The sequence below is a fragment of the Saccoglossus kowalevskii genome, chromosome 2 (assembly GCF_978046115.1).
Source record: "Saccoglossus kowalevskii chromosome 2, keSacKowa6.1, whole genome shotgun sequence".
Taxonomy (NCBI): domain Eukaryota; kingdom Metazoa; phylum Hemichordata; class Enteropneusta; family Harrimaniidae; genus Saccoglossus; species Saccoglossus kowalevskii.
In genome coordinates, this window is record NC_140642.1 from 14,831,247 (window position 1) to 14,846,137 (window position 14,891).

General features: G+C 36.2%; 1 protein-coding gene across 1 annotated transcript; it reads left to right on the top strand.

Moving 5' to 3' along the window:
* Window positions 1-4,744: 4,744 nt before the first annotated feature.
* LOC102808068 (beta-mannosidase-like) lies at window positions 4,745-14,218 on the top strand. The gene is made up of 17 exons (XM_078011819.2): window positions 4,745-4,943; window positions 5,914-5,995; window positions 6,831-6,895; window positions 7,114-7,262; window positions 7,378-7,577; window positions 8,249-8,316; window positions 8,635-8,825; window positions 8,933-9,098; window positions 9,254-9,558; window positions 10,025-10,094; window positions 10,425-10,616; window positions 11,659-11,838; window positions 12,247-12,344; window positions 12,829-12,964; window positions 13,086-13,300; window positions 13,495-13,717; window positions 13,992-14,218. Exons 1-17 carry the CDS (start codon window positions 4,745-4,747, stop codon window positions 14,216-14,218), a joined length of 2,766 nt encoding a protein of 921 aa, XP_077867945.1.
* Window positions 14,219-14,891: the final 673 nt, after the last annotated feature.

Here is a 14,891-nt window from a genome sequence, read left to right on the forward strand (position 1 = left end):
ACCGAAACGTTGACGTTCTTGTTGTTTTGTTAACTTAAAATCTTCTTTTTCGTCGTATTGAGAGCAAAATCTCTCATGTCATCGTTGTACTCCGCATCGGAGATGTCACTGTATTCGACCATCACTGAGCGCTGCCTGCATTCGAAATGATAATACCATGCTTTGACACGTGGAAAATTCAAATGTATTCAAAAAATTGACCAATGAGTGGAGTTTATTTGAAAAGACCATTCAGCAAATAAGGCTTATTGGTCATATCACTTAACATCCAATCGTATTCGATGAACGCAGATGAGCTTTACTAGTTCGAATCTCAAAGAGCATTCTCATGCAAATTCGAAGTGGCACAATCTCACGCACAACCGAAACAGTCACTAAAAATCTCTTGCAATTTAATCGTTTTATGCATGGGGATGAGTGGTATAAGCCGTTAATCGCAACTCGTTGTCGTGCGTTTACAACTATAATATTTATATTTATAGTTATAAACGCACTCCAACTCGTGCGATTAACTATACATATATATTATACAGTTATAAGCAAAAACCCAGTAATGTATTTGTTAAAGCTCCTCGGCAAAATTAACATATTCGACAGATATGTGATCAAATCATTTGTGTCACTTATGAGAGATTGTGAGTATAATGGTATTGAGTACACGAACACCTGGTCCGTTTACAACGAGTGAGAATCAAAGAAATCTGCAATTAATGCTGAAAATATGGATAAATATCATGTCAATATAAACCCAATATACATGTCTTGAACAAGGTCGGTGTTCGTCGTGTCCACGTGTATTCGAACACGCTTCTAGTGATGTGTTATAAACGCCACATTTGATCCAAACATACCATTGGTGTATACATAAGTGATCTAGTTCACTGTTGAAACTATAGTGCAGAGTTACTATGCATGTTCTATTACTGCATTGCTATCTCCATATGGCGGTAGGGGGACTTTTCATCGAAGGAAATGAATATCGATTTCCATGGTTCGTTTTAGCTGGTCTCGCATTGCCTAATCTTTAACTCTTTCTCAAAACGTCATATCAGACCATCCACTAATATATTGATTTGAATCAGAATACAGACCAATCAATATATATCCACCGTTATACATGTTGCTTATTGTGCAAGCACGTAGTTTTAACACAAAGTGAGTTATTACACCAAAACAAACAGTTGAAATTAACGCTAGGTGCATCTAATCCGTGACATATGGTGGTCATTCGTTTATTCTATTGTATAATGCATTAATGAACTTGAGATTTTATTTTATTTTATTTTTTTTATTAAGCTAAAGCCAACAGGCAAAAAACACAATTACAGTAAAATATTTCACAAATAAAACATTTATCAAAATCACAAATAGCAAAAAAGTTATTTTCTAAAAAAGCGACTACATTGTTTTTAAAAGTATTAATATTGATAAAAATATCAATTGTGTCATTTTTTGACATTGTATTAAAAAGAGAAAGTACACGAAGAAAATATGAACATTTTCTGACATTTACTCGACATTTTGGGACATGGAAAAGCTAACGTAATCTCGGAGAAGCAATATGTAAAGGCATTCCGATAAAATGTAGGAGCAATCGTAATAAGAATGAAGGGATTTGTGTGAAAAATACAAGTCAAGACATTTTCGACGTATTTCTAATGGAGGTAAGTTGAAACGGTTGCAGAGTGATTTTTCTTTTGAAGAAACTAAATATATTTGAGCCTAAAACATTTATAAAATTCTTTTGAGCTCGTTCAATTTTATTAACAAGACATGTTTGATAAGAAGGCCACACTTGAGAACAGTACTCAAGGCTGCTCCTCACTAACGTTATGTACAAAGTTTTAATAAGATTTACACCTTCGCTTAAGAAAACCAAACATTTTAAAATATGTTTATATTATCTCTAAAATGAAGTTTACTTGTTAATAAAACACCTACATACAAGTTGCCATCTAGAACACCAACCAACTACACGATCAAGATCTTTCTGAAGCTTATTACAATCAGATGACTACAGCTTCGAATCATTAGCAAACTTGGATACATTAGAATGCATAATGCAGCTTGGAAGGTCATTGACATACAGATTAGAGCAAAGTGTTGAATTCCAAATGTTGAAAAAACATAAACACTAATATTTTGCTGTACTGTTTATTACAATATCAGGGGTAAATTCTTTTCTCTCGGGGTTCCACACTGTCAGGGGGGAATCTCGTCTCGTCTCTCTATCTCGCCCCCTTGAGGTATGGGATCGGGAAAGTCACTTATGCTTAACAGTCAAATAAGACGCACACAACGAAATACGTTTCAGCTCTCGTCTTAGTCGGTCTTTTGGAGCACTCTATAAGACACAGCGCCCTGGGGAAAAGTCTCCAAGACTCTCACAAGGCTGAACCAAGACTCGCCCAAGACTGGACTGCCTCAAGGCTCGCCCCTGGACTGGACTCTCGACTGCCCAGGACTGCACTCTCTCTCTACTGCGTCTATCGTGCTGTGCTCCCCAAGACCAACTCAAACTCTCTTTATTCATTTTCAAAACTCTAACCAATTACAAAACAGTAAAAGACTCTAGGGCGTAACCTTCAATCATAAAGCCAATCACACTAAGTACTGAATACGTCATATTTTTTGATTAATCGTTCACTACATTAATAACTATGGATACCAACTGTCAGAATCGCGACGGTTATCTGGTAATTAGTTCCAAATCACTGAGCCAAGTTCCGTCCAAAACTTCAAATAGGCCTAAACGATGACAGACATAACACAGCAATTCGGCTAATAATCAACTAATAAAGTCGGTCAACAGATACGCAAAAACAAATTCATGACAACAACAAAACAAACATTTTCACTTCTGAAATTAATGCTTCCTGGAGTGCATTTTGTGGCCATTCGTTTATTTGATTTCCATCACAACAATATATTTATAAAAAAAAGGTGACGAAATACGAATCTAATGACGGTGGATCTAATGACGGTGGATCTAATGACAGTGGATCATGATATATTGAACGCAAATTGTTCAACCCGCATAAATATTTCTCAATTTCAATTTCACGGTAGGTTTGTTATGAAAAGTTTGTCCAGACCACAAAGACACCGATGAATACAATGTAAGCATGGGGAAAAGGAAACGGCTCGTTTTATGCTAACTAGTCAGAAGTGTAGACCAAAATATCATTGGTTCATATTTTAATTACGATATTATCTGTTTTTGAGCGGAGATACGTCACAGAACGTTATACGTTGCTAAGACGCGCACCACTGTACCATATATTTCTGAGGGTAAAAACAGCTAAAGTGGAAAAAAGAATCTCGAACATCCAAATTTATATATGTTGTTGGGGGTAATCTGTTGCCATCGCAACATAATCGAATATTACCATAATACCTAGTTTTTACAAATGCAAATATGATCCACATCCGTTTGTCCCTTTTACTTATAACAAATAGAATTAAAATCATTTTGTTACATGGACATGTTTAGCCAGTCGATTGAAGGTATGACAAATAGCGGTCACATGATGTTAACCACGAGTACTCAACATTACATATCATCTAGTATTTCAAATCGTTCATCCCAACCCTAGGCCGGAACGGTCACAAAATCGTACAATCAATCCAGCTCGTCAATCAAGAGGACGTGATCCGGAAATATAAAGGTCTCATCATATGAATCACTCGTTTTCATAATCAGATGTTTTCTGACGGGGTATTTGTTCTGCTTACCACTTCCTTCTACTAATTTGGGCTGTATGCGGGAATAAAAAAAAACGCCGCCTAATAACTTCGACTCTGCCACGATTAAGGAGATCTGAAAGAGTTTGGAAGGGTGGAGTTTACAGCGCTGTGATATTTACAGTTTTATGACATTTTCCAGATATATGGGGTTTTACAGAGTTATCATGCGTAATTATGAGGTTTTTAGAGTCATCAGGTATTGCATAGTCATCGATTGTGATTATCGGGCTTTCGCTGTAATAAGAATTTTGGTTGAATATTTAAATATTCAAGTTGAAATTCAAGTTGAATATTTTGACGACTGTGGATTTGAATGTCGAACTGACTGTACAAGAATCGTGGCATTCTAAAGAATAAACTAATCAATTGGTGGGCGTTGGAATGTCGAATACACATAACTAACTAACAGAGTTTGGGGTTAATTATTATTATTAATTATCGAAGTTTAGTAAACTATTTACAGCAGTGTCATCTAACGGAACTATTAGTACCATCGTACATGGGAACACTGGTCATTTGGTTTTATACGGCATGTCTGTATGTCAGTTCTAATTTCACACCAATAGTTGTTATTATCAGGTAAGTTTGGAAGTTTATTGGTCGTTATTTTAGTGAGATACGTGAAATGTACTATGTGCGCCATATTTATTGGACTTCATAAATCTTGCTTTATACATATCACTGTTTTTTTCAGAAAGATTCCAATCATATCAAATATAATATTATTCTAAAAAAGGAGAGGATTTAACGGAAATTATTGACGCCACTAACTCTATTTTCGATGCAAATCCGATTGTTTTTGTAGCTAAAACATTAGACAAATTTCTCGCGATAATGCTCATATATAGAGCTTGCTATCCCATAAATATACCAAGCTTGCTGAAAAAACGCAGCGAGCATTTGTTCCTGTGTATGATACCGAAGATCCCACCTGACTTATGTACTATATCCCATCATTTTATGTTGTGAAGCTCGTTTTGATTGTAGATAATTCGAAATGTGCAGAAAACTGTTTGGATGTCTGTGTTCCAGCATAAAGGCGATCATATGCACCATCTGCACGATTGTTGTTGTGTTGTTGATAGTTGGCTTCGTGATTGCTTTAATTGTTCTCAAACCCTGGGAGGACGATGAGACACCGGATAGCACATTGACACAAGATCTTCACGGAAGATGGACAATTAGCTCACTAGATGGTAACCAAATTACATTCATTTTGAAATAAGGTGGATTTAAATGCATGTTTTACGAATGACGTTACGTGTTGCTAAGTGATGTACATGACAGCGATGTCACTGACGTCATCCACTACACAACTCCTATCCTGATTATAAAGTATGCGCCATTTTCAACATAAACATGCCCAGGCCAAATTTCTATGTAGACAACAGTGACAAAGATTGTTTACGAGATAGTCCGTGGAATGTACACTGCGAATGTCATGTACTCATGTCTTAGTAATCTGACAACGGTAAACCCAAAGGTCATTTATTTCGTTCATTTGGAAAATAAATCACTTATTCACTTATTTAAGGGCGATGCCATGACAATAAATCTACTGGAGAATTATATTTGTAATCTTATTACTAGTAAAATGTAAACGAGATATTGTGAACTGTCCAAAATAACAATAAATAATAGTTTGCTTATTAACGATACGTTCTAAATAGAATACTGTACTCTGTCGCCAATCAAATTTCATAAAAATTCAGAATGTCTTTAAGTTGCTTTTCTTCTAAATTTAATCTGTGAATGTGTTTCTGAGAAACGGGTAGTACACATGGAAAACTGCCACCAATCAGCAATATATTGAATAAATCACAAAACAATATGACGTGAAGCTATAACCCGTCTTAAGATACCAACTTGAATGAAAACAGACGGACGGATGCCCCAAAACCCGGGACTGATAATCAGCGTGTTTTCGTGTGACGTTTGCTTGTGAACGTAACTGGGATACGCGTGCCATATCCAAACTACCAATGCTGTCGACATTTCGCGGTATTAGGTATAATTGAATACAATTTTGAGTCGGCACGGCTCAGGGGTGCCAGCTTAAAAATAATGGGTTTGGCCACATTGCCGTTCTTCCCGGACCGTCCTTACACTGTTGTTACGCAATATTTGGCAGCGCGTCATCTAACTACTAGTATTGTTTCATTGCAGGTAAATCTTGGTGGAGTAGTGTGCCTGGCAATATACATACAACACTAATCAATGCACGTGACATAAATGATCCGTATTACAGGTAATCACGTGATAACATCAGACGGAGCGATATTCTTTATATCACACTAATTAATTCGTTTTCAACGTTACTGACCGCGAAGTTCGATTAACTAAATCGTGACATTGCCATTAAGTGTTATCTAATAATAGCTTAATTAAGAGGGCAGAGGTCGTCGCGCTGCGCATGTGCGACCTTTGTGTTGATAAACATTGATTTTCCCACAATCCATGCGCTCTTTTAATGGAAATTACAAGTATGAGGTTTGACCCGGGCACGACTTTCACTAATTACCGCCGGTGACTCCTTCGGTACCTTACAATCAACTAAAAAAATACCTAATTAAAGCTTGGTAACGTCTCAGTTCTTATTCACTGATCTGCGCAAAAGTCGCCATCTTTGTTTATATGAGACTCATATATCTCGCGCATGCGTGGTGCGACGACTACCGCCCTTTAGGTTCAAATCTGATGATCTGATACCAAGTAAATACAATCCAGTGTTTTCGAAACTAACAGCTCAAATTCTCAAATTCTTGCAAATCTCAGGTAAACAAGAAACACCTACTGTATTTGGATAACACCCAGAGAAATCACTGAAAAAACATAAAGATTAAAACCTCCAAATACCACAGAATAAACCCACACGTACATAGTCGCTAAGTAGTAAACCACAAAAGACCACATGTTAGTCCCACCTTTGACCCAGGTGATCACACCCTCTAATAGGGATCACCTGAGAAAAAAATACCATTGGTTCTTGCAAGGCATTGACAAAGTGTCTACTGTGCATGTGCATGTTGTCACGGGAACGATTTTATCATAAACACCTAATAATGTTATGTTTATCATTTCAGACATAATGATTTGGAATACAAAAACATCTCATACGAAGGATATATATTTTCCACAAATTTTCAAGGTACATATATTAAAGTTGCATTCATACATTGTAAATTTGTGAAACGTCACTCCCAGACAAGCAGGCAAAATTATCAGGCAAAATTATTTGCCCGATAACTCGGTTGTGTATTGCGCCCTCTGTGGTCTGCGTATAACCACCTAACAGTGTACAAACTATTGAGTTTGTTCATAATCAGCAAATAGCTTGAAATTCAACTACATATGTTCTACATGCAGTTGACCAGCAAATGAAAGATCAGAACACAGTAATACTAGTATGTGAAGGAATACAGACCGTGTCAACGGTTAAGATGAATGGTGAAGAAATCGGCAAAACAAACAATCAATTCATTAGATATGTATTCAACGTCTCATCTCAGGTTAAGGTGAGTCAATCCCTTATAGTGGTGGTGATTATTTCAGAGTACTGATTTGGAAAATATCATCTATGCAATGGGAAATACGCTTTATAATTTGCATTTGTATTTTTTTTTATCTCAGGAAGGAAGCAACAAGATAGAATTTTATTTCGAGTCTAGTGTGAGTTATGCAAACCAGAAATCAGACGATTACGGGAAAGTTGTTCCACCAGAGTGTCCTTCCGACGAGTTTAATCCCGAATGTCATGCCAATTTTATACGCTCTACGCAGTCGTCGTTTGGTTGGGAAATGGGACCAGCATTCCCGACTCAGGGAATATGGTAAATATTCTAATTTTTAATCTATATAAATATGATTGCGGAGACCTCAAACTGTGCCATCAAAGTTCACTATCAGACTGGTAACCATGGATACTTCAAAGTCGTCAAATCGAACAAAATCATTTCACGATTAACAATAATAATCTTTTAATTTAATTTCACATTATAAATTCTAGACCGTACTCGAGTCTTCAATAATGTATTGTAACAAATAAAAAAAACTTAAAGGTCATAGATGAGGAATAATAATAATTGACTACAATAACTATGGTATGCATGTTTCTGGCGCAGTACGATATAAATTCGCACAGAAGAATTATAAACATTAAACCTTTTTGGCCTTGATGTATTAGGTGATTATTGGCTGTAAGTTAATCCGTGTGATACTAAGTAATGACAATGTGGGCATTAGCCTCTAGTGACAGTGCATGGTCTGTCGGGGTAGACATAAAATCCTGCGTCCCTTGATGATTACGATAACTCGATATTATGACGTACGACGTCATAACGTGATGATTTCTTACAATAGGATATTTACAAGACGATGCGACAATTAATATTACTACGTTATTTATAAGGGATGTTGATACAATGATTACATATAATGACATTCAGAACCGTCTTTTAAATAAATATGCCGATAACACTGCAATGAATATTTTCAATTTCAGGAAATCTATTTATCTAGAAGGATACAATCGAGCTAAAGTTATGGATGTAATGGCGTGGCCATATAAAGGTATTACATGGAGTAAAATTTAACATGATATTTTGACATTTAACATCATGTATAAGTATAGGTAACACCACTGAATAGGAGAGTGTTACCTACTTAATATGCACTTAAGATTTGGTCATATGGTCGTTATTTATCAGTCCGAGCAGCGTTTATTAATTTATAGTCCTCTGGAAGGTGCATACTTGATTAACAGCAATGGTACATTGGTGACACGTAATTGAAAACCAGCCCATCGATGTCTTCAAAATTCTCAAAAGTTTGTCTAAGTTAAATTTGAAAGAAAAGTATGACGTTTATTGTCTTTTATTAAAATATTAGAGATGGAGGGCGACATGTTGTCATCGTGGATGCTGAACGTGACGGTTCATCTTAAAGTGACCGATGACGTCGACTCTTATGATACACTTATTGTTGAACTAGAAGCGCTTGGTGTGAGAGAGGAAGTGATATTCTTAGAACCTCTTGAAGCTGGGGACCAGAAAGTGTCTGTCACACTCAGAGTACCGACGGTAAGAATTATTTCTGTATCAATTAAGAGGATCAATGATTACTCTTTTCCACATAATTATATACTGTTGTCTTATAAAATAAAATAAAATATTACTATACGTTACAGGCTGATACGTGGTGGCCAGTCGGTTATGGAGATCATCCCATCTATAAACTGAATGTGGAGTTTATTAGTGAAAAGTATTTTGAGAAATCTTCCAAAACAATCAATGTAGGATTCCGAACTGTTGAGTTAGTAGAAGAGATCGTAGGAACAGGTACTACAACGGAAGGTAAAGGAAGAATTGATTTCGTCCACGCAGAAACATTATACAATTGCCAGGTTTACAAGTGAATGGGGATATTGGGTTGGAACAATCTGATCAAAACCGAAAGCAAATGCAATTGTAGGAATATCAATCACTTTTTATTATCGTTATCGTTGTAGGTTATAGCTTCTACTTCAAAGTTAATGGTCTTCCGATTTTCGTAAAAGGAGCTTCGTGGATTCCCGTGGATTCGTTTTTAGATCGTGCTACACCCTACAGGATTCGTAAACTATTAGAATCAGCATTGTGGGCCAATATGAATATGATACGAGTTTGGGGAGGCGGTGTGTATGAGAACGACCTACTCTACGATTTTGCGGATGAAAATGGTCTGTTGATATGGCAAGATTTCATGTTCGCTGTATCTATGTATCCTGCTGATGATGAGTTTCTAGCCACTGTCGAAGATGAAGTTAGACACCAGGTATATTACACCTGACCAGATTTGATTAATTTCTTTATGATTTTATGCCCTAATACGAATATGTTTTGCATTCTTTTACTCTACCTATACCGAACACTTTCTAATGTTTTTGGTTGTATCAACTAATTTAGCGTTTTTTGTATGATGGACTATAATTATTCATAGCTTAGGATTGAAAACACATACTTATCAGGGTGCAAGTTATTTTCACAAATATGTCGGTGATATGCATTGTTATTGTCAAGTTCGCCCATGTAACTCCAATGGTAGTAGCAGTGCAGTGCCTTTGACGAGGTCACTGGACAATGCCGATGGCTGCACACAAAACTCAATGTTTTATTATTATTAGCTTCGCGATTAAAACAATTCACAGTGAATAAAATGCGAATGCAATTAGAAATGATAGTGAAATGTTCATTAATATAATTTGATGTTTGATATGTACATAACTGTATGTTTCATCCAGGTTCGCCGACTTTCACACCATCCGTCCATTGTTATATGGGTTGGAAACAGCGAAACTGAACTAGCTTATAATGAAAAGTGGTGAGTAATATTTAGGTGGTAATCTATTAGTTATTATTTAATCAGTCTTTATTTTTTATAGAATTACCAGAAATGTTGTCACAGCAGCGAATGTTTGTTGAATTGTACTGACTATTGAAGTACTGGATGTGGACACATATTGCCTACCGTTATTCCCATATATATATGAATCGCGCCGATCCGACATGCTAGCTGAAGTAATGACACTACACAACGCGCAGTCAGTATATACCTGAGTTCATTTTGTAAAAGTTGACTATCCCATTTGAACAACTAAATTAGAATAACGTTGACATAGTTTTCACATATATACTGTTAACGATCCAACAGGTTTGATATAGAGCCTGACTCCGATGAGGATTACGATGAACTGTTTACAAGAATTGAAAAGACAATTTTGGAAGAAGATGACAGCCGTTATTTCATGATGTCCAGTCCTTCTAATGGTAAAAAGAATAAAGAAGACGACACGAGCATTTCCACAAACCCGAACGACGATAAATATGGAACAAGTAAGTAACACAGTTGCATTGATACGCGCATGCGCCGATGTGTTTCTGTCGTCTGGGTTTTAATATGACCAATAAAATCAATCAAGTTGGGAAGCCATGGAACGCCACAATCTCCCATCCTCTGCACGTTTCCAGATCTCCACAACATTTTTAAGGCCCGGTCTCATTTTAAATCTGATATTTTTTTTCTGCTGACCACAATATCAATTTTCAAGCACATGTCGGGTCAGGTGACCTATCAATATTAATCTTCCTTCTTCTATCTTCTCTGTTAGTGTTGGTTTGAGGTCTTTGTATATTTGCCTGTTGGTGAGATGCTGTTTCCACGTGATATTAAATACGGCTCTGGCTCTGAGCATATGCCTATACATTCTGTTTAGGGATTTTTAGGGATGTTAGGTTATAGTCAAAGTTTCACTTCCATGCATACAGTTTTTTTTGCTTTCAACAGTTGATAACAATAGTTTTTTTTTTGATGTCTTTCGACGTTTTTATACTTCATACATTGTTCAGTTTATGAATGCAAACCATGCCTTGACTTTTCCTGTCTTGATGTCTTTTTCAGCTTGCTCACAACCAGTTCATAATATTTCGTAAATGTCATTGTTGTTATTTGCATGGCAAACTGTTTTGAAAAAAAAATATCATCGCTCCAGATTTGATATTGAATCGTCCTACTATGTGCGTGTTATTGACGCCGAACGTAAAAACATGACATATTTATTACATCACAGACCACTAATAATGTACCGCGAGGGACGAGGACGTGTACACTAGTCCTATGCAAATTATTAATACTGACTTTGTGTTCTGTTATTTACCACCCTATCTCATTCGATGCGAATTAATGTGCAAGTCGTCATCGAAAATACAAGAGACAATGCAGCGCGAGTATTACAAGCCTCTCAACATGTAATCATCACGTATAGGAATGTTCACGCTATTTTGTCCTCGGTTGTAGAACTTTTTTCATTATTCCGGATGCGCCGATTCAGGTCCGAGACCATTTGAAATGATTGATATGAAATATTTTTGCGTTTAGGGCATTTTTTCAACTATGCAGAAGACTGTTTGGATATATCGACATACCCAACACCTCGCTTTGTGGCGGAATTTGGATTCCAGTCTTGGCCATCTTTTCAGACATTGGAAAGAATATCGGATGAAGACGACTGGTATTACGACAGTGCATTCATGGACCATAGACAGCACCAGTCCAAAGGTACAAATGATAACGTGAATTCACGGAAATCTTACCAGTCGATTGCGTGTATATGAAATGAATTGTATATAGTGCGTCTATACAGATTTATTCGGAATGCCAATACGACGATAGCCCGCCCTCTAGGCCAATTTGCATTATTTTCATCATGTTATTGTCTCTCAGATTCTAGGTCACATAGTACTCATTATTGATCAGTTTCAATAATATTGTGTTGTTAAATTTTGTATTTTGTCTCTGTCTTTCATTGCAAGTTAAAAAACAAACAGATTATGCCTTTCACGACCATCTGTTCGGGCTCTCTTACGGCAACAATTGCTCGTAGAGGGCGTGAGTACACATACCCGTTATGAAATACAATAATTTGACATGATGTGTTACGATATTGACAATTCATTTACTTAATAGCCGGTGATGCGATTGACGTGCAGTTAAATGGTTATTTTCACAAGCCGAGTCAGGGCGATACGTTACAACAATTTAAAGACACTCTGTACCTATCTCAGGTAACTGTACATCATTCATACAGTAGATAATGAAGTAATTTTCAGTTATTTATACATTAAACCTTCATGATTTGTATTTGCACTGTAATTATGGTTATACCTTCTGTTATCACTGTGGTACATCGATGCTGATAAATTATTAAAGAGGCTATGGTAATATTGGTAACTTACTTTGATGAGATATGAAATCAACATACGCCAGTACGCCTCGTCCCGTAAATGTAATTCAAAGAAACAGCGTGTTAGCGTTCTTATTAATTCGTCGAATAACAACTAATACTTTGATTCATAATATTTGTTTTCATTTTGTGATAAATCGTTGACTTACTGTTTCAAACTATATCAAAGTAACATTATAACAATAGTTCATAAATAGGTTCATTATTGGCTCACAAATCCCCCTATACTCCACAAATACTCCATGTATCCACACTCCCTCTTTAATATTGCATGTTAATAATGTTTTTATTAATTATTGTTGTAGATTTCACAATCTCTCTGCTATCGATATCAAACCGAACACTACAGAAGGTTACAGAGTGACCCAAATATCAAGACCATGGGGGCGCTATATTGGCATTTGAACAGTATATGGCAGGGTCCTACTTGGTCGTCCGTGGGTAAGTGCACGGTGGGAGAATTCCCCCCACGATCTCAACACCAGGATGATTCAACGTTCATTCAAATTGGTTGCTCTGACTGCAATTTTAATAACGTAGTTTTTGTTGTTTTCTGTATTAGAGTTTGGCGAACGTTTTAAAATGTTGCACTACTCCGCCAGAAAGTTCTTTTCTCCGCTGATAGTCTCACCATACGAGGACGTAGTGGGCGATATATACATATATATTGTGAATGACCACCCGTACGACATCGAAAACTTGACACTCAGCGTTGAATTCTGGAAGTGGGATAGCACTGACTTCACAGCTACTACGGAATTCAATCACAACATAGATGTGAGTCATCAAAGTGACAGGAAGTGTGGTCATATGATAACTACGTAATCGCCACGCGATGGTTGAATTAAGCCATAAATGGTTATTGTACAAAATCCACTAAGTGATATCTTTTTCAAAATTTGTCGATATTCTTATGAACAGATCTCAGTGCAACGAACGTATATATGAATAAATGTGTGGTTCTATTTCAGATAGTACATGGACAGAGTTCCCAAATCGTTTACTCTAAAATCAGCGGTATTGACAATATGATATCAGCGACATCGTGCTCCCGTAAAGAATGTGTCGCTACATTCAGTTTAACTGATCATGTGACAGGTCACGATATGGCCCCAAGAACTGAATTATACTTGTCATCTTTTAAAGATGTGGTGGGACTGCAAGAGGCAGACCTGAAAGTTAAATTGTTGGTAAGTTTAACCAAAAACGTCATGAAAATAAACAAATTAACATTCGTAATAAATAAATAAATAAATAAATAAATAAATAAATAAATAAATAAATAAATAAATAAATAAATAAATAAATAAATAAATAAATAAATAAATAAATAAATAAATAAATAAATAAATAAATAAATAAATAAATAAATAAATAAATAAATAAATAAATAAATTGTTTATGAAGTAATTATATTATATCACTTGATCACTGATTATTAAGTATGACTTTTTACAGGAACCCACAGACTCAGAAGAAACTGGATTTTTAACAGAGTTTGAGGTGAACGTGACCACTGACGCTATTACAGCTTTCACGTGGCTGGGCACTGACACGATCACCGGCCACTTCTCTGATAATGGTTTCTTACTGACTGAGCCATGGAAAATAATCCAATTCACCGCCTGGCACCCAGTTGAATATGAAGACTTGAAGGACAATATTAACGTACAAAGTCTCAGGGACACGTACTAACCATGAGAGCTAGACCAATACTAGCCAACCCAGTGTCTTGGTTTAACTCATAATCCTCTATCAGGAATTGTGTTTAGCCGAATGGGTCCTCGTTATTTTGTTTTTATTTGATCCCAGTTATATTATATTCGTGTTTTTCCTGGGATAGTTTTTTTATTCCCTTTCGCTCTACAGCGTGATTGAGTATCAAAATTATATACATTTTAGAGTTTAATTAGCGCCATCTAGCGATAGCGAGTGATTTTTTTTTCGTATTAAACGCGCATGACCGAAATGCGAATATTGTAATTCACAAGTGATGCGAGAGATACGCATCACATAGCCACTGTAACCATGGCAACATAATATAGCGTCGACACACACATGAGAATTCTGACGTCATTTATTCTAACTGTATACATAGTAAATTGGACGACACAGATCGTGAATATAGAGTAAATCGAAGTGTGATTATGAACCATTTAGACAATTTCCTTGTATTCTCTCCACTTAGTCATCTGAGACACGTCATTTAGACTAGGCATTAAGTGGTAGAGCATATTGTGTTTATTTCATCTTACCGAAACTAGGTAAGAAAGATTTTTTAGAAAGATAAAAAAAAGCCAAGGAAACAGAATGTGAGTAATCTCCCCTGGCATCAACTTATGCATGTTGCTGTGAACTATGGCATTTC